At 37.2% G+C, this 20,762-nt stretch overlaps 1 protein-coding gene across 1 annotated transcript in view; it reads left to right on the plus strand.

Annotated features, from left to right (window-relative positions):
* The window catches only part of LOC115413063 (TGF-beta receptor type-2-like), a 26,595-nt gene extending 11,084 nt beyond the window's left edge, over positions 1-15,511 (plus strand). Inside the window, exons 2-8 of the mRNA XM_030125819.1 lie at positions 4,148-4,301; positions 10,804-11,015; positions 11,098-11,867; positions 12,213-12,350; positions 12,466-12,607; positions 13,259-13,386; positions 14,803-15,511. Coding sequence (XP_029981679.1) covers positions 4,148-4,301; positions 10,804-11,015; positions 11,098-11,867; positions 12,213-12,350; positions 12,466-12,607; positions 13,259-13,386; positions 14,803-15,168 — 1,910 coding nt within the window. The 3' untranslated portion in view covers positions 15,169-15,511. The remainder of the gene's footprint in view (positions 1-4,147; positions 4,302-10,803; positions 11,016-11,097; positions 11,868-12,212; positions 12,351-12,465; positions 12,608-13,258; positions 13,387-14,802) is intronic.
* The last annotated feature ends 5,251 nt before the right edge of the window (positions 15,512-20,762 follow it).

The raw sequence follows: 20,762 nt of genomic DNA on the forward strand, positions 1-20,762 counted from the left end.
CATGCTCTTTTAGTTATATATTCACATGGGTATTTTGCTCTGTTGTTTGTATACTACAAAAGTAGTATTGTGATAATGCAGGTCATACATGTAGTTTTTTGAAATTGATAATGGTTATTTCAAGCATCCTAAAAGTGCTTTTTACTGTCTGAAAGATCCAAATGTTAGCTTTTTGGGTTTTTTTTTAATTGGGAATGCACAAAAATAATGTTATGATGTTTGATGATTCAGGGACTGAACACTATGCATTCTTTTTGCAATAGAATACAAACATTTAAGCAGGATCTTAAACTGTAATGTCTACAAAACATTATTTATTTCTTTATTTGTGTGATTTTTGTACTGGTAAAGCCGTATGTAAAAACTTTATTCATCCAAATGCTGCATTATAAGTTTTTCCAGGAAATAATCATTTTAAAAAAAGAAACAAAACCAAAAAAAAATTACCTTGTTAACAGTATCGTGACATATTGCAAAATATCATATCATGATCCTAGTATTGTGATTTGTATCGCATTGCCAAATTCTTGCCAATACACACCCCTAATAAAAACCCTCTACTCCTATGGACTTCTACAGCCTCTACACTACCTCACCTGACCCACTACAGCTTTCTGCCAGAATGTCTTTGTGCCAGAAAGTTCTGAAGGCGAACTTATCCCAACCCCGTATAACACTCCTGGTCCAGTGGTTTCTCTTCACATGCACTGAATTAGCACCAAATGCACAGTAGAACTGAGGATGATGGTAATGTAGGGATTTGGTACAAAGGAAAGCTCAAACATTGCCCTGTCTGAGAGGGTTTGAAAATGGGTACTGTACCAAAAGTCATAGAAATCTACAGGATAGATGTTAGATATTTCAGCCACATGTTGGGACTTACAGGGGTTGGACAAAATAATGGAAACACCTTCACCTCAGGATGATAATGCCCCACTCCATACAGCTAGAATTGTTAAAGAATGGCATGAGGAACATTCTAATGAAGTTGAGCATCTCGTATGGCCGGCACAGTCCCCAGACCTCAACATTATTGAGCATTTATGGTCAGTTTTAGAGATTCGAGTAAGACGTCGATTTCCACCGCCATCATCTCTAAAAGAGTTGGAGGGTATTCTAACTGAAGAATGGCTTAAAATTCCTTTGGAAACAATTCACAAGTTGTATGAATCAATACCTCGGAGAATTGAGGATGTAATTGCCACAGAAGGCGGACCTACACCATATTGAATTATATTTTGTTGATTTTTTAAGGTGTTTCCATTATTTTGTCCAACCCCTGTATATCACGACAGGAGAGTGAAACCTACACTGTGCTGCCTATACGAACAGCCACAGCTTTCATTTAGTTTTTAGCCGTAGTTCATAGCAGTTTACAAGTGTCTTAAATTGTTTTTTTTCCGTCTCTTTGATGTGTAAGCTATTGAGAGTTCATGTAGAGAATTTAAAGGAGTACACAAGGGAGGGGCTCCTGCATGTATGAGAGAAGTTTAACTGTTTTGTGGGCTGTAGATTTATCTTCTGTGACTGTTGGTGTGTGTCCGCTCCAGTGTAAAAGCCGACTTTGTTTTAGAAATACACTAATAACTGTTGAGACTTCTGACACTGAGTTTCAGTTGATGAAACAACAAAAGTTTGCTTTGTGAGTGATGTGAACTTGCATCTGTGTGTGGCTTTAACAAACATAAAGAAAAGGATTGTACATATTGCAGAGTGACTGAGTATGTTTGTAAAATAAACCGGCATTTCTGGTAGGGAGGCCCTCTTCCAGAGAGCATGCACTGCTTAGATTTCCCATAAGTCTTTAAGGGCGGAGCGTTGGATACTAACTTGGCTCTGATCACAGCTCTGTTCTGGCTTCAATTTATTCATGGAGGTGCACGCACACAAACACACACACATGAACACACACATTTACTCACATAGAAATGTACACAGCTATAGCCCATATGCAGAGACTCTTTTGTCTTTCACTCACACACAGCCTTTTGCTTCTCCTGCTCTTCCTTCGTCCTCGACTGTTGGGAAGAAACATCTGGAACAACTTCTGCTGTTTGTGTGTGTGTATGAGTTAATAATGTGTTTTGTGTTTATGTGTACAATCCCATATATGTGTGTATACAATATATAATTATGCATTGCAGTGTGTATGTAATTGAGCGCATGTTTACACAAATACGTGTATGCATGCAAACTGTCCTTGTGTGTGTGTGTGTGTGTGTGTGTGTGTGTGTGTGTGGGTGAAAGGGTTGTTTTGGTTGTCATTTTGATGTCATCTGGGACTGATCGCTGGTGTTATGATGTGGCAGAGCATTACTTGCACACATGTACAACTTACACTCTTTTACTCATACAAATGTATACCATACATAGGTTAACGCTAGTATAGCTACACACCGCTTATACAGCAAGACACTAAAAGTCTACTGCTTAACTCTTTAAAACCTGTCGTGTCATCGCTGACACACCCTGTGCATATGCAGTTTGGATGGCTGTAACTCTTTCACTGTTTGTGCACTTGGAAAAATTCCAATAGTTTCTGAAACCAGAGATGTTTCGCTTTATAGGTTTTATTGGGTCATTATGGTAATTTCACTCATGCCTGCACTAGAAGCAGGAGAAGAAGTCATTTTAGCAGAATTATAACATGCAGTAAATTGTAAATGATTGCTAGATTTTGAAAGATGTGGAAAAAAAGTGTTTTGGAAAAATGGGCAAATGGAGTCATTCACAGCATATTTTCTAACCTTTTAGGTAATCAAAATAAGAAAAAAAGTCCATTTTAGGCTTAGAGTTTAAAGGGTTAACATATGAAACTTATTAACAAAAATAATTATTTTATGTTTATTTAACAATATTTTTGCTTGATTTGTCACAACACAAACCTTGGTATTGTGTTCAAACAAAGTGGATCTGGGTTCCAAAAATAGAGCAATGTGGAAGTATCTTAAAGTTGTGTTTCCCCCAGTGGCCACTGGGGTTGACTCCAAAAAGTCCTGACTCCCACAGACTTACACGAAGCGTTTGTCTTAGTCACTTACCTCTTCTTTTGAACTCATTCCAGTCTCATCCATTTTATTTGAACCCTCAAATATGTGATGACTATAATCAAATCCCAGGTCAAATAGAAGGTTTTGATGATAGTTCTCCACTGCCAAGCTCTATTTTCAGCTTTTTTCCACTGACAGATCACATGGCTGTTGTTTTGAATGATATATTTCAGTAACTGTAAAATCATTTTGTTTCACAGTGGTTCATATAGTTTACCATTTTACAAAGTCAGTAAGCTACCACTTAGCTTTAGGTCACATCTGACTCACCACTCTGACTCATATATGGTCATCTCTGGTTCCAAAAAGCCAACATGGCAATGGCCAAAATGTAAACTACTGACTTAAAAGCAGCAGTTCAGAAAACAAAAGGTGACGTTTGTGTGTGTACGTATGTATGTTGTGTACAAAGTAGCATAAATGTATAATGTGTTTTATTTGTATAAATGTATAATGTGTTTTATTTGTCAGATGAATGAGTACACTGGATTGTACAGTTTTGTTTTGTTTTTTGTGTGAACTATGTTTTATGTAGGGGCTAAAGATGAAATTAGCCTCAGCTATAATCTTGCATATTGGCACATATTGTGTTTATGGATATGCACTGTCCCTTTAAAACATGAACTTCAACATTGCAGTTCTTCAATACATTAATTATATACAGTGAATCTATGGTTTGGACTGACAGATTTTGTATTATGTTCCGTTGGGCTGGGAAAATAACAGCAACTAATTACTTTTTTTGTGTTCATTTACTACCGTCAACCATTACCATGCAGTTATGAGTTGCATCTAGCTACGAAAACATGATGTGTGTGCTGTTTCCAAAACGCAATTAAATGTGATTTCCCATCATTTTGCAGTGATGCTTGAAATTCTTTATGGCTTCTGCTGGAACCCTGTCCTGCCAGTGTTCCCTGCAGAGCTTCACACTAGAACTATTATAATTTAGTCTCACATATTTAAGACTTTTATCAGCCAGTAACATTTTTGAGCTGACAGTGATGATGCTACAAAAACATGCACCACTCTCTTCCATATGGTTCTTGGATAAGCCAGAACTTGAACTATTGTCTCCTTTAAAACGTGTCCTGTAGGCCTCGCTGCTGTTGAGTCTTTCAGTCATCTGAGCTTCAACCTGTGTAAGTGGTGTGAAGTGTCCAGTCCAGTGTGCCAAGACAGCGTATGCCACAGCAACTGCACCCTGTCGTCCTTCTGCACCGTCATTGAGGAGATCTGTATCGCCATATGGTGAGTATACGTTAGACTTGACTGGGCTCTTTAACATATTTTAACCCATAAAGACCCACTGCTACTTTTGTGGCAGTTCCATACATTTTTTTCTCTATATTCAACTTTCCTAAGTGATTGGTCACCATTTATTCTAATGTTATGCTCTGTATTTGTGTTTTTTTTAGTGAAAATCATGTATTTTCCAAAACTCAATTCACTGATTATGTAGATGTTCATAGAAACCCAGATTAAAATTTAAGGTAATTAAGTCAGAAACAGAGAAAACTGAAGAACAAGTGACTTTTCCAGCAATTATATCATTAACTTAACATAAAAACAAGCATCTATCTCCACTGGCATTGATCCAACTCCATGGGTTTTACGGGTGAATTAATGTTGTAGAAGATGTTGGTAACTACGGAGCCTCCGAACATCCAAATGGGTCATATCTGGTGACCATGAAAAGATGACAAACTCTATTTTTACACCAATTATTTACATGTATCGATATGATTAGTGGATCAGAAGTTACTAAACATTTTACATCAGTAGATGCCTTTACTCACCAGTGGTTGTTTGGGTCTTTATGGGTTTAAATGTCTCAAAACAATACCTTCTTGCACTTACATGTAATTGCTGTCGTAATTAAATTTGCTACATTGCAGTTAGTTCTAAGTAGTCATTTTTCTGCTGTATACACTAGTTCTTTTTCTGCAATTACTATTTCCAGCCTACATGGTCTTATTATACCCCCTCCCCACCCCCATCCTTTCAAGAAGTGGCTATCTCTTTTGGGTTTCCTCCCCTGAGATTTCTGCTGTTTTTCCTTCACATACTCAGCTTTTTGTCTAGAGTTTTTCTCTTTTTTCTCTTGAAATAGGTTGGCACTTGTAGCTACACAGATGAAAGTTGGCTGAATAATCATTTATTTATGTTGCTTAACACCCTCTGCTCCTCCTGTAGCTCATAGTACAATGATCTCTTACAAAATGATGTTTGACTCCCAACAGGAAAACCAGCTGTAAATCCTGTTGTAAGAGACTCCTACGTATCAGATTAGCTTCTATTTAATTTGCTGCAAGCCCTAATAGATTTTCTTCAGAATCACAGCTTCTCCTCAAGTGACTGATAAAACTAGTGGCTCACAGATGTTCCTATTTTTGTTACACAGACTGTACTTTTTGTACACTCATTCATTGATACTTTAACCCATAAAGACCCAGCGTTACTTTTATGACAGTTCCTAAATAACATTTTCCCTATATTTAACCTTTCTTAAGTGATTTATCACCATTTATTTATAATATCTTCTGTAGTTTGTATTTTATCGGTATAAATCATGTATTTTCCTGTATTTAACCCTTTCATGCATGAATTATGAGAACCTTAATCAAGATTTTTTTTCCTGAGTGTTTTTATTCCTCTTTAGGCATGAAAAAAACCCCAAAAAAACAATGTGATTGAATTTTTTTTTTTAAATCAACCTGTTTTTCATGGAGTTACAAAAATGTCCACTCAGCTACACTATGAATTTTATTCTTGAAGCAAAGAAACATGTATTTAAAACCCAATATCATAAAGTGATATGAAAACAGTGAAATGAAACCATGTTTAATGCAGCTAATCTGATGTTTTCTCACATTTTAACATATTCTAATACTAGTTATTACTCACTTCATGGAGAAAATATGCAAAAAATAAATATTAACAATTGATTTCCACTCAAGAACCAATCAAGAACAGCAAAGTTACAATAATGGGATGAATTGCAGTTTATGAGATGATGCATAAGTATCCACTGTGTTGGTTGATATGGAACTAAAACAACAAAACGCATGAATATACAAGAGTAAAGCTGTAGAGTAACTGTCCACTGTAGTGACCACAATGCATGAAAGGGTTAATTTCCTGATCATGTAGATGTTCATAAAAGCTCAGATTAAAGTTGAAGGTTATTATATCAGAAAGAGAGAAAACTGAAGAAAAAGTGACTTATTCAGTAAAATATATGATTAACTGAACATAAACCCAGTGTCTCCATCCACTGTCATTTATCCAACTTCATGCGTTTTACTAGTGAATCAATGTTGTAGGAGATGACGGTGTTTCCACGGTAACTACGAGGCCTCTGAAGTTCCAAATGGGTCATATCTGTTGACCATGAAAAGTTGAACTGTATTTTACACCAATTATTTACATGTATTGATAGGTTTAGTGGATCAACGGGTATTAAACAGTTTAGATCAGTAGATGGTTTTGGTCTGTGATGGATGTTTGGGTCTTTATGAGTTAAAAGACAATAGCAGTGGCTCTGTACAACCAGGACAATAAATCATGTGTGCTTACAGCTTTCATTGCTGACAGCAATTTCACAGTGAATATGAGTATGTGTGTAATGTTCAAAAGAGCTGTTGTGGCCTTCCAGTAATACTGTAATACTCAACATTACTCTTGGTCTCAGACAAAGAGGACTATGGATTTTTTTTTTTCAAAACCTGTCAAAGCTGCAACATCAGAAAAAAAAACATGCTGAAAAACATTGCTATGTGAAGTTTTTGAAGAAAGTTTGAGTATTATTCACCAAGATAACTCATTTCAGTTGTTTGCCAGCTATTTATTACTGAACTACGTGCACAGGCTGCCTAATTTAGTTATAAAACGTATAGAGCACAGGTGTCAAACATGCGGCTCGGGGGCCAAAACCGGCCTGCCAAAGGGTCCAATGTGGCCCGAGGGATGAATTTGGGAAATGCACAAATTACATTGAAGATGTTAATCGTTGTAGTTCAGATTCCACATTCAGAACAATATGATCTAAAGTGGGTCAGACCAGTAAAATACTATCATAATATCCTAGAAATAATGAAAACTGCACATTTTTTCTTTATTTTTGTGTATAAAAAAAGGAAAATTACATGAAAATATTCACATTTACAATCTATGCTTTTACAAAAAAATGTGAATAACCTGAACAAATATGAACAAGCTGAAATGTTTTAAGAAAAGTGAGTGTAATTTTACCAATATTCTGCCTGTTACTAAATGTTTTGTGTATTTGTAATTGTAATTTAAGTTGCAATGCACATGTGTAAATGATAAACTAAGGCATAATACTGTTAAAATTGCACTCAAGACATTTTAGGGTGTTTGTGTTATTCAGAAAACTTTGTAGATGTAAACATTTTCATAATGAAATTGTACATTTTTCACTGTTATCATTTTACTGGTCCGGTCCATTTGAGATCATATTGGCCTGAATGTGGCCCCTAAACTAAAATGAGTTTGACACCCCCGATATAGAGGAATGCACTTAACATAATGTTAGCTTTGTGAGTGATTTAGGGGACAAGGCACTTAATGACAAATTGTTGTTTACAAATTGCATTTTGCAGCATGATAAACTGTGATATGGTTTATGTAGCTAATGTATGGCATATAAAATCATATTTAGTGTTAGCTAATGTCAGTTATGGCTCATTCAGTCACTTCCCTCACTGTGGGTTAGAGGAGAGAGCATATTACTGAAAAACTTGTATTTGGTCTGATCTCAGTCTTGGCCTGGTCTAACCTACTTTGGTCTTTGACTCAATTGTCTCAATGCCTCACAGTCTTGGTCTTGCCTCAATACAGTGCAGTGTTGGTCATGACTTGACACAATGTTCATTCACTCTGGATTCCTTCAGTTTGGAGTTTAAACAGTGTAAAAATGGTATAGGTGTCTTTGCAAAATCTTAGCAAAATCTTGAATTCTTAGTCATAATTATTGTCTGTTATTTTCTACATCAGGACATACTTCATTGTTTTATGGCTTCTGTACATTGGTCAGTATTTAAATTACACAAAACTACGGTTATTTCCTCTTAAATATACCTCACAAACCCACTTCAACAGAGCACTGAACAGCTCAGAAAAAAGGGTTAATCGGTAGACAAGTGAGTAGGTTTCAGACTTGTGGGATCTTTCACAAACTCACCGGCCTCATAAAGTTGAAAGTATTATGAGCTGGTTGTCTTGAACCCTTTTGTATCCTAACAAATGCCAGAATATTAATGTGCAGTCATTGTTTTCCGGCATGATCCCATGAGCCACTGGAGTATATCACAGTACAACCAAGCTGCATCAGTCTGATCAGCCTTATGAAACATCCTGAAGTGGTTTCTCTCTTCAATTTGCTACTGTTCAAAGAAAAAAAACATATGGTTTTGATTTGATCTTTTTTTTTTTTTTTATTCAATTTCAAAAAGCGCCTTCAATTGTTATCCATTATACTTTGAAGCCTGTAAGGTCTTCGAGTCTCGCTTTCTTCGTGACTGTAAACGCTTCTGCTGATACTGTGCATGCTTTTGTTTAGTGGTACGCTGGGATCCCCCCTTGCAGCACCCTCTCATTTCCTGTTCAACTCTTCAGTGCTTGAACCCCCCCCCAACTGGAGGAAACTAGTGATAAGAGGGAGCTGACAGAAAAGAACAAAGAGGAGAAGAAAGTGTTCATTTATTCAGGTCAAAGTTGAGAGGAATTATCCACAGAGACATGAGCTGCATCTGCTGCATTTGACATTGTCTTTACCAATATTGTGAGGATTGTGTTGAACAATGATTCTTTTAACACTTTACATCCTATTTTTAGCTGATGTGGCTGTTGATTAGAACTGATGATTTAGAAATAATCATTTGCTTTTGTGAACAAAACTGATTTTTTTTTTTTTTTTTTTTTTTATATTTGGAAACCAAAACCATAGTAGCTTCTCTAGAGGGCTATATGCTCTGTGGTTATTTTAATTCTGAATCAGAAACAGACAGCAGACGAACTGCAACTGCCCAAATACAGGGTGACACAAAAAAACGGGAACTTTTTAACAATCCAATAAAACCAAGAGTGATGGAAGGAAAATATTTTATTCATAGTAATTGAAACCTTAGAACATGCCATTTAAGAAACGATGGAATTTTCATTTTTTAAAAATTACTTCCTGTAGATGGCGTCCTCCTGTACGAATGCATTCTTGAAATCTGCTGTTGAGATTCCTCATTGACCGCTGCAACATCTCAGCTGGGATACTGTGAATTTCATCCTGAATTCTCTGTTTTAACTCATCCAGAGTTCTTGGTCGAGTCGTGTACACTTTACTCTTGAGAAAGCCCCACAAGAAAAAATCACAAGTGGACAAATCTGGCGATCTAGGGGGCCAGGGAACGTTACCGAATCTTGAGATCACACGGTTACTGAACAATTCTCGCACAGCTGCCAGTGGTTACTAAAATGGGGTTGTGTTTACTTGCTCAAGGTCACTGTCTCGCAGTGCTGCCACTTGCTCATGTCTGCCAATACGCACTTCAAAAATTACTGTTTTTTTGGGTCACCCTGTAATTAAAAAAAAAAGAAAATTCCATCATTATTTCTTAAATGGCATGTTTTAAGGTTTCAATTACTATGAATGAAATATTTTTCTTCCATCACTCTTGGTTTTATTGGATTGTTAAAAAGTTCCTGTTTTTTTGTGTCACCCTGTATAAGCCATTTTAGGTTTTTTGCTATCCCTCCTCCACCATTGCTTGTTAGCCACATTACCCGTGTGACTCTGTACTGTCTTTACCCATGGTAACTATGGTAAAGACCGAAATGAAACATCAAGTTGTGTCAAACTCCTTAATAGACTACTATTCTCACTAAACACCAAAACAGCCCCTGCTTTGGCACATTTTACCTTAATCTTTGAGGGTGAAGTAAAAAAAAAGCAAAAAAAAAAAAAAAACCCTTTAAGCACCACAGTAGCAACAAGCAACATCACTGAGTGAAACAGACAGCTTTTTGAACTCTTGATATCAAAATTTCATCTTAAAAAGAAAAAAACAAAAAAACCACTGTTGTCTAAAAGGTTAAAAGAGTTGAAAGTCACTACAAATCTGGTAATGTTAAAATTATAGAGACATCTTCAACAACTCTGCAAAGATCATGTTCAACTTTCAGATGTGACATCTGATACTTCAACAGTTTTACCACAAACTGCAGCTTTCTTCACTTGTAGAAATATATTTTAAATCGACAAACATACGTGTAAATGATGGCATAACGTAAAATGAATAAAACAAAAAAAGAAGTCCCTCACTTCTGACTGTAGTACAGTTTTTTTTCTTTCCAAATTAAGGTCCTATGGGGTATAACTGGAGGGGGTGGCCCTTTTGTCTGCTCTGTATGGCTATCTCAGTTACTTACATCTCCTTGCATGTACCCTGATTTATATGTCGAGGACTCACATTGGTTTGACAGTTACTTCTCCAACACTTCTCTTCTGCATTTTTACAGAGGCAACAGTATGCAAAAGTAGTTACTGTTAGCTGAGAAATGACAGTACAACTACAGTTGTACAACCAGCTCTAACACAGACTCCAACACAAATTTCACGTAGGCACATGATCAAGTGCGAACTTCCTATATTGAGCCTTTAAAGGGAAAGTTGAAGAAAAACCAACAGATGTTGACAGATGTTCTTTAATGCATGCCAATCCCACTCTTCTTCCAGGAGGAAGACCAATGAGACTATGACCGTGCTCACAATGTGCCACCACCCCAGTCTGCCACTAGAGGGTGTTGACCCCAGCCTACTGCTGAACTTCACCTCCAGGGAATGTCACATGGTTCCACAGCCTGCAGAAGATGGAGCCATGATGGTCTGTGGCTGCAAGGGGGAACATGAATGCAATGACAAACTCATCTTTGATAAAGGAGCCAATGGTAAACAATCATACAAATGAAAAAATCATGGAAAGGAATCTATCTACATTTTGATGGATTAATAGATCCTTTGGTTTTGCAGGTTTTTCCAAGCTGCAGAGTAAAGAAGTGATCCCAGTTGTGTTGGTTAGTTTGGTGCCTCCTATCCTTGTGGCCATAGTTGCCACTGCTGCCTTTTACTTTTACCGCACTCGGCGCTTTGGCAAACCTGGACCTCCAGCTCGTCCTGACTGGCCCGGCAAACAAACTCCAGAACTCTACCAGGCTTTAGACCCCCCGTGTGGAGGTCTGCATAGTCGTGAAGGTGGGGGAGGAGGTGAAGGAGGAGGAGGAGGAGGAGGATTAGGAGGCATCACAGGAACTACGGATGAGGAGTCCAATGCCAAAGTGCTGTCAGTCATTAATGATGTATCTGGTGAATGGCAAGGACAGCTAGATGGACCACTGCCAGTTAAGCTTGAGGCGGTGGTGGGGAAGGGTCGCTTTGCTGAAGTCTGGAGGGCCCGCCTGCTACAAGGTGAAAAGAATGGAGGCAACACTTATGAAACTGTGGCAGTGAAGGTGTTTCCTGCAATGGAGTATGCCTCATGGAGGAACGAGCGCTCCATCTACTCAGACCACAAGCTCCAGCATGACAATATAGTTAGCTTCCTTGCTGCTGAAGAAAGAGGAGCACCTGGCCACGCCCACAGGAAATACTGGCTGGTGTTGGCCTATTATAGCCTCGGGAACCTGCAGGACTTTCTCACAGTGAACTTACTGAGCTGGGAGGAGCTTGTTGCTATGGCAAGCAGCATCGCTAAAGGGTTAGCTCATCTCCACAGTGATACAACCCCTAGTGGAGTACCCAAGGTGAGGTTTGAAGTCATATTTCATCTTATATATATTTACCTCAACACTAACCCTTCTTTTGTCCTCTTTGAACCTTTGCCAACTGCACCGCATGTGTCCATTAAGAAAAAGTGCACAGTTATCTATAAGAAAGCTATTGTATATAAGAGGATACCAATTTTATTATACAGTTTGTTTAGCAATAAAATACTGTCTGTCTCTAATCAGTGCACATGAGCTGACTCAAGCAGCAGCATAAATGAACATTTTTGGTGATAGACTTGTAGGATGACAACATTTGTTGTTTTGTCTGTAGAAATTTAGATGTCGGTGCTTGTTGCCCATTGCTTATATTGTCCGTACTAGGTGCCAGTTGCCCATCGGGATGTGAAGAGCAGTAACATTGTAGTAAAGAGCAGGAAGGAGTGTGCCCTGTGTGACTTTGGTCTGGCATTGAGACTGGACCTCTCTTTAACAGTTGATGACTATGCCAACAGTGGACAGGTAAAGTATTGCTTGCACAACTGAAAAAGAATAGGAGATGTTTACTTGTAAATTGCAGAGTTTATTTCTGGTGATCTGGTCTTTTGACTGGACTCCTGCGTATAATGAATTCCAGGTGGGAACAGCACGCTACATGGCTCCTGAGGTGCTTGAGTCCAGGGTAAACTTAGAGGACCTAGAGGCCTTCAAACAGATGGACGTCTACTCTATGGCTTTGGTCCTTTGGGAGATGGCATCTCGCTGCCAGGCCATTGGAGGTAGGAACTTGAAAATACTCATGGATGGACCACTGTCAGTCCCAGGTGTCTCCTTCTAAAAATAAGGCATCTTCTTTGAAATCCTTAAGTATTTAGGTCCACTACTTTTTTGGAAATGTACATTGATGATCTGTGTAAAGTATTGCTACAGAAGCTTCACTTTCTCAGGTGACTAAGGCAGGATGAAGTGAATAGCCATGTATTTGCAGCAAGTCTTTGTATATATTGTAGTAGAAATATTGTACAACCACAGTGTTAATATGTAAATAATGTTCAGTTTTAATTCTATTTGATATGTATATGAATATTTATATAAATACCAAATTTCTTATTTTTCCCTTTATATATAAGTTTTCACTCATTTGTAGTTTCTCTACTTGTCTTTTTCACTGCACTTACTTGTTCTTTGTTGCTGCTGTTAACTGGGAAATTTCCCCACGGTTGGATAAAAAAAAATGTCTTCTCTTATTTTATTTTATCTTAAATAAGTCATTTAATAATATAATATTAGCTGACCTTTCATGTATGGGAATTTTTTTAAAAATACCAATGGAAATAGTCGTGGTTATTTATATTTCCTATTAAATGTACGTACCGGTAATTTTCCGCAGATTATTGGAACATAGTGCATCTACGTGTGTGTTGTTGCAGAGGTGAAGGGCTATGAGCCAGCATTTGGGTCCAAGGTGTCTGAGCAGCCCTGTGTGGACAGTATGAGGGACCTGGTGCTGAGGGACAGAGGACGCCCAGACATCCCCACAGCGTGGACACAACACCAGGTCAGACTCAGCTGTAGTATGTTAACGTCCATCATTCTAATGCAGGGGTGTCCACATATGGCCCTTGGGCCAAAACTGGCCTGCCAAAGGTTTCATTCCAGCCCGTGGGATGAATTTACAAAGTGCAAAAATTACAATGAAAATATTAACAGTGTCATGTGTCAAACTAGTTTTAGTTTAGGTTCCACATACAATGTGATCTCAGATAAAATAATTGCATAATCTATAAATAATGACTCCAGATTTTGTTATTTGTTCAATCTCAAAAAATAATATCGCATTATTCCTATGAATAATGACAACTCCAAATGTTTCTCCTTGTTTTAGTGCAAAAAATAACATTAAATTATGAAAATATTTACATCAACAAACCATCCTTTAAGAGTAAAATGTGAATCACCTGAACAAATATGAACAACCTACAATGTCTGAAGAAAATCATGTGCAATTTTAACACTATTATTTTACCAAATGTTACTAAATGTTTTGTGCCTTTGTAGATCTGATCCATATTGTACATGTACGAATGATAAGTTGAGACATAATATTGTTAAAATTTTACTGATTTCTTAAGAAGTTTCAGTTTTTCAGGTTATTCACATTGTTTTTTGGATAGTTTGTAAATAAGTTTGGGGTTTTTTGCACTAAAACAAAGAGAAAAAAATTGGAATTGTCATTATTTTTAGGCTATTATGCTATTATTTTACTGGTCCAGCCCACTTAAGATTAACCCATAAAGACCCAAACAGCCCCCAGTGACCTAAACCATCTACTGATGTAAAATGTTTAATACCTGTTGATCCACTAATCCTATTGATACATGTATATAATTGGTGTAAAACACAGTTTGTCATCTTTTCATGGTCATCAGATATGACCCATTTGGATGTTCAGAGGCTCCGTAGTTACCGTGGAAACACCGTCATCTTATACAAAATTGATTCACCATTAAAACCCATCGAGTCGGATCAATGACATTGGATGGACATGCTTGTTGTTACATTCAGATATTGATATCTTTGCTGAAAAAGTCCCTTTTTCTTCAGTTTTCTGTGTTTCGGATTTAATAACCTTTGAATTTACTGAGCTTTTATGAACATCTACATGATCAGTAAATTAAATGTCAGAAAATGCATGATTTACACTGGAAAAAATGCCAAACACAGAGGATAATATTATAATAAATGGTGATGAATTGCTTAAGAAAGGTTAAATCTACTGAAAAATTCATTTGGGAACAGTCACACAAGTAGCACTGGGTCTTTCTGAGTTACATTGGGCTGAATGTCTTTCCTAAAAGAAAATGACTTTGACACCCCTGATCTAATGGATGGAGCCTGTGTGAAGGGACTTTGATGTTTACTGTTTTCTTGTGTCTTCTGATACCTCCCAGTCTAACTCAAGTCTTTTCTCCAGGGAATGAGTGTCTTCTGCTCCACCATCACAGAGTGCTGGGATCATGACCCCGAGGCCAGGCTGACAGCTCACTGCGTGGTGGAGCGCTTTAACGCCCTTCAAAATGAGGAAGAGGAGGGAGTAGGACAAGAGCAGAGAGGAGAAGAGCAACGGGAAGAGGAGGAATCCAGAATAAGAGCAGAAAAGGAAGAAGGAGTTGGAGAAAAGGACTCGGAGGTTCAGACTGACGGCGTTCCTCCCTGTCTTCACTCGTCCTCCACTGCTGTCTCCTCACCTTCCTCCTCTTCGTCCGTCCAGGTTACACACATAGACACAGACAGAGACACGGCAGAGGACTACCTGGTTCTTTCTGGTTCTATGGTTTGAGCAGTGGTTGTACGATCCCTGCTTTGTCCTGGCTGTGTTTACACCACCTCTTTACCATCTCATGTGTTTCCTCATTGTATAATCATTCAGCGCACGGTAGAAAATATAGTGAAAGTCATCTAAGTATCGGAATTTGTAGCATTTGTTGACTTTTTCAGTTGGCAAGTCCCTCTTGTTATTAGAAACAAACTGTAAGCCTGCAACTACACGCTGAAAATGACAAATTTTCAAATGCACTTGCAATAGGGCAGGACTCCTTACTTTTTGTTGTGTCTACATATACCAGGGGTCAGCAACCCTGGTCCTAGAAAGCCACTATCCTGCATGTTTTAGATGTTTCCCTCTTCCAGCACACCTGATGGTCGTTATCAGGCTTCTGTAGAGCTTGATGATAGGCTTATCATTTGAATCAGGTGTTTTGGAAGAGGGATACTTCTAAAACATGCAGGATAGTGGCTCTCTAGGACCAGGGTTGCTGACCCTTGACATATACAAATCTACATCAAAACAAACTCCCTAGACTCTCTTTGCAAACACACCATCACTTCATCCTTCGCTTAGGTTCACCCAAGATGGCTGTTTAACCCATAACAACCCAGTGCTAGTTTTATGTCACTTCCCAAATGAATTTTTCTCTATATTTAATCTTTAAGTGATTTATCACCATTTATTACAATATTATCTTCTGTGTTTTACATTTTTTCTATGAAAATCGGGCACTTTCTTGTATTTAATTTACTGGTTATGTAGATGTTCATAAAAGCTCAGATTCAAGTTGAGGGTTATTATGTCAGAAACAGAGAAAATGGAAGAAAAAGTTACTTTTTCAGCAAAGATATCAACAACTGAATCTAAAAACAACTATCTACAACCACTGTCATTGATTCGAGGCCATGGGTTTTACTGGTGAATCAATGCTGTAGAAGATGACAGTGTTTCCATGGTAACTACGGAGCCTCTGATCGTCCAAATGGGTCATATCTGATGACCATGAAAAGATTGCAAACTGCATTTTACACCAATTATTTAAATGTATTTGTAGGTTTAGTGGTTTAGACGTTCTTAAACATTTTACATCAGTAGATGTTTTGGTTGCCAGTGGCTGTTTGGGTCTTTATGGGTTAAAGGTCTACTCCGTGTATGTTTTCATCTATATATAATTACAGAAAAATAGAATTGTGTTCATTACTTCAGAATGAGCCGTTTATACCTGCAGATGGAGCAGATCGCTGTTCTTTGAGTCTGATATGTTGCTCCAGCGTGTTTCTACAGTACCCACGAAAAGACTTCATCTTCTTTTTTCTGTTTTATTCAACATTAGGGTCCATTACAATCACCAGAGATATCCTCTTAAGTAGAAGTACCAGAATGAAATGAACGCTGGCTGTAATCGGAGACTTCTGAGAGTTTTTTTTTTTTTTTCTTGTGCCCAATGTAAATGAGCATTGGGGGGATATTTGATTGGTTGTGATCTGCGACTTTAATGCTAGATGTCACTAAATATCACACACTGAATGAACAACAATAATGAGTTCAGTCAGAGCAGGCACAGCACTGAAATGAACTAAGTATTGAAGTTTATTAGGTATTGACTTTTTTTTTTACTATGCAAGATCTCAAAGTGCTTCATAAGACTAGAAATTAATGTTTTATTTCATGAAGTGTAATCATCAAAAGCACCACCAGACACATGAATTAGTGCTCACATTGTTGCTTCAAATTATCAGATAGGAAACATCCGAGTTTGGAAACCATTTGAAAATGTTTTCTTATTATTTTTTTTTCTCCATTATGTACAGAACAGCACAGCTTAGCAACATGGTAGCCTACTCGCCCGAACTTGTCACAAAATGAGTGACGTGTTAAGATAAGATCCAGTAATTACAGAAGTCCGCTCTCAGCTCTGCTCCTGAACAGCTAATCTCCTTCAGAAACAGGCAGTTGTCCAACTTCCTTTTTGGACTGAGACAGACGCCTCAGCTAAAAGCCTGTTGGCAGCCTGATGGAGAGAGGATTTTATATCAACAGCTTGACTTTAATGGACTTTATACATTTTGTTAGCCTCATAGTATAATTGCCTGTCACACACTATATGGACAAAACTATTGGGACATGTTGAATTCAGGTGTTTCTTTTCTAACAGGGGTCTGGGATACAAAACAATAATGACAAATGTCATAATATAGTTTTATATTATGATAACTTTCTTTTTTTTCCCAATTCTCTTTTTATTGGTATTTTCCATGGTTCACATATGGTTCACCATTCTCATCCATTCATCTGAAAATCACAGCTGAATCTCACAGCGATATGTCCATGACTCCTCAGACAATACAAATAAGGATGATTGGTCCTCCTTCAGCAATACCAAAGATGTAATTTTTATAATACACAATTAAGAACTAAACTTCCTAGAACAGGAATGCTGGGATGCACATTTGTGATATTTTAAAAAATTTAATAAATTTAAAAAAAAAAACACATCAATACAAAAGGGTTTAAAAGGGAAAAAGGGGTGAAATGGACATAAGAAATGGTTTTAGATAAATGATGGACGAACTGGTGTTACATACCTAATCCATCTTTCCCATCTTTTCAAAAACAAACCTTGTTGTAGTCTTATGGCAAAAGTAATTCTTTCCATTTTAAAAATGTCATAAATGATGTCACTCCACTCCTCCACTGTAGGTTTTTCTAGTTTTAGCCACCTCCTTGTTATGGCTTTCCGACAAGCAGCACTTAAAATCTGAAATAAATATTTGACATTAGAGGAGACATTTTCTGATGGTAGAACTCGTAAGTATAATGATACAAACTCAATTATGATAAATATCATCGGATTGGTTAGTTTGGTTTAAATTCTTATCTTTGCTTCCAAAATGCCTCAGAGATGGTTTTTACTTAATTTCTCTCAACACTGATTTTTTTTTTTATCCGTGACTATGATTACCTCCGCCAAGGAGGTTATGTTTTTGCCAGGGTTTGTTTGTTTGTTTGTTTGTCTGTCTGTTTGTCTGTCCGTTAGTGTGCAACATAACTCAAAAAGTTATGGACAGATTTTGATGAAATTTTCAGGGTTTGTTGGAAATGGGATAAGGAAGAAATGATTACATTTTGGTGGTGCTCGGGGGTGGGGGGGCCCACGGGGGGGGCCCATTTCCAACAAACCCTGAAAATTTCATCAAAATCTGTCCATAACTTTTTGAGTTATGTTGCACACTAACGGACAGACAAACAGACAGACAAACAAACAAACCCTGGCAAAAACATAACCTCCTTGGCGTGGGGGGGCCCACGGGGGGGGGGCACTGATCAGCCTTGGCAGAGGTCTGCGCTCTCCGAGTGCTTCTAGTTTTAAATGTTCTGCTTTTAAATTTCTAAGAAAAAATTTGTGCTCTAACTGTAAATAATAATTTTATACCACAACTAGCCATCTATTTTCTTCAGATGTCACTTTGAAGAAAAATCTCCCATTAAACTTGAAGGAAATATTGACGTTTACAAACTATATGGACAAAAATATTGGGACACATCATGGCTACAGTTGTAAGATGTCCTGTTCATGATGATTTGAGATATAAACATCAATATTAATAATCAATATGATATTTACCACAATATAAAATTATATTATGATATTTGTATCCCAGTCCCCTGTTAGAAAAGAAACACCTAAATTCAATGTGTCCCAATACTTTTGTCCATATAGTGTATGACTTAGGCAATTATGCGATTAGGCTAACAATTTGTAAATCTGTTGGTGACATTCTATAATGCTAAAGCATCAAAATGTGAGTTTTACAGTTGTATTTGACTTATATCAGAGAGTGTTGAATGGGTCAGTCAACTGTAGTGGAACTGAGGGGAGGAAGGATGTGATCAATAACATAAGGGACAGTAGCTGGTCAAATTCTAGAGACTTAATACAGTGGAAAATACTGAATATGAAGATAACACATTAAAAAGCTTAATGAAAACACATCTGTTTCAAGCTGACGGAGTAAACACAGAGGGTTTCACGGAGCTGATTGAGTTTGAAGTTTGTTGAATTTCTCAGCTGACAGAACAGAAATGACCAAAGACTGCCTCTGTGAGACTGAATCGTTCTTGTCCCAGAGAGTCAGTGAAGTGGGTGTACTGGGACGAGGTGGGTCCTCACCTGGACACTGTTCAATCCTGTCAGCAGCACTGCCTCTTCATCTCCCAGACTGCTTCTGCTGGCACAGATGCACACTTTTGTTTTATATAAATGCTTCATTGTTGTAGGAGCTGGTCTCCACTTTGTGGTTTTGTTCTTTTATAGCTACTGTGATTGTTATTACTTTAACTATATACATGTATGAAGAACTGGAGAGAAGGAACTCTTTCCTGCCCTGTGGAAAATATTTATGTACTTATGATTTTTGAAAACTGTCTTTAAGGCATACATTGGATTTCAAAACCAGATATTATTATTATTATTATTATTATTATTATTATTATTATTATTATTATTATTATTATTATTATTGTATTTGTATAAATGCTGGAGAACACTTACACACTTACTGTATGAGGTTCCAGACACTATACACTTTTCAGTCCATTGTGAAATGAAAAGAGATACAGAAACCACTACAAAGGATGAAAAAGAAATCTGTGATGTTTGCTTTGTAATAAACTGTTTTCGCTAAGGGAATCCTTATTCTGCCTTTGTATACCATTTAAAACCAAAGACGATGGGAAAAGGTTTATTTAACTGGATATAATAATGCTGAATGAATCACATAAATGTCTCATAAAGATAACATAAGCACAATACCATAACAACCATAACATATATGAAAGAAAGAATGCATCTTATTTGTGATGTGATAGCGTAAGGTGTTGAATGTAGAAAATGATTTATTAAGATAATTATCTGACAGCACCTTCCACAAGTCTTAGGTCACCTTAAGCTTTGTTGTTTCTATGTTATTTTTCATCAGCATACATTTATATTTCTAAGCCTGTCTTCTTCAGATACAGCAGAAATATCTAGAAAATATTTTCACAATATTAAAAACACTTTATCAAATCTAAGTAACTTGTGCAGGCTAAATTGAATATTTAGTGTGACGTTCTTTCTATGACAAAAATAGCCCAACAGGAAACATCTGACGTGTTGAAACCTTGTGTAAAACACCCAAAAATCATTGCAGTAAATCTCATATTCTCTGAACAGTGTTAAACATGTGCAAAGGGAGGTCACACTAAGTACTTTTTCGTGACACTTTTATTTTTTAATGCTCTACATATTTTCAGTAAAGCCTGACTGTATATTCATACGGAGGCTAAGAAATGCATTTACAGTATTTGTTCATTATAACTGCTCGTACACAGGGCTGTAAAAGTACACAGGTATTAGTAATAAAAATTGTCAGTAGAAGTATTGAATCAGTTTGGTCCGTGTTATTGTATATACCATGATTTTATTATTGATTTTGTTTATTATATAGGGGCATCAGTTAAATCTGAGGTCTCATCACATTAATAGAGGAGGAAATTAGAAAACACAATTGTGAAACAAATCTTTTCAGTTTTCAGACTTTTTCTCCAACTTTTGAAGAGAAATG

This window comes from Sphaeramia orbicularis, chromosome 21, assembly GCF_902148855.1.
Source record: "Sphaeramia orbicularis chromosome 21, fSphaOr1.1, whole genome shotgun sequence".
NCBI lineage: Eukaryota > Metazoa > Chordata > Actinopteri > Kurtiformes > Apogonidae > Sphaeramia > Sphaeramia orbicularis.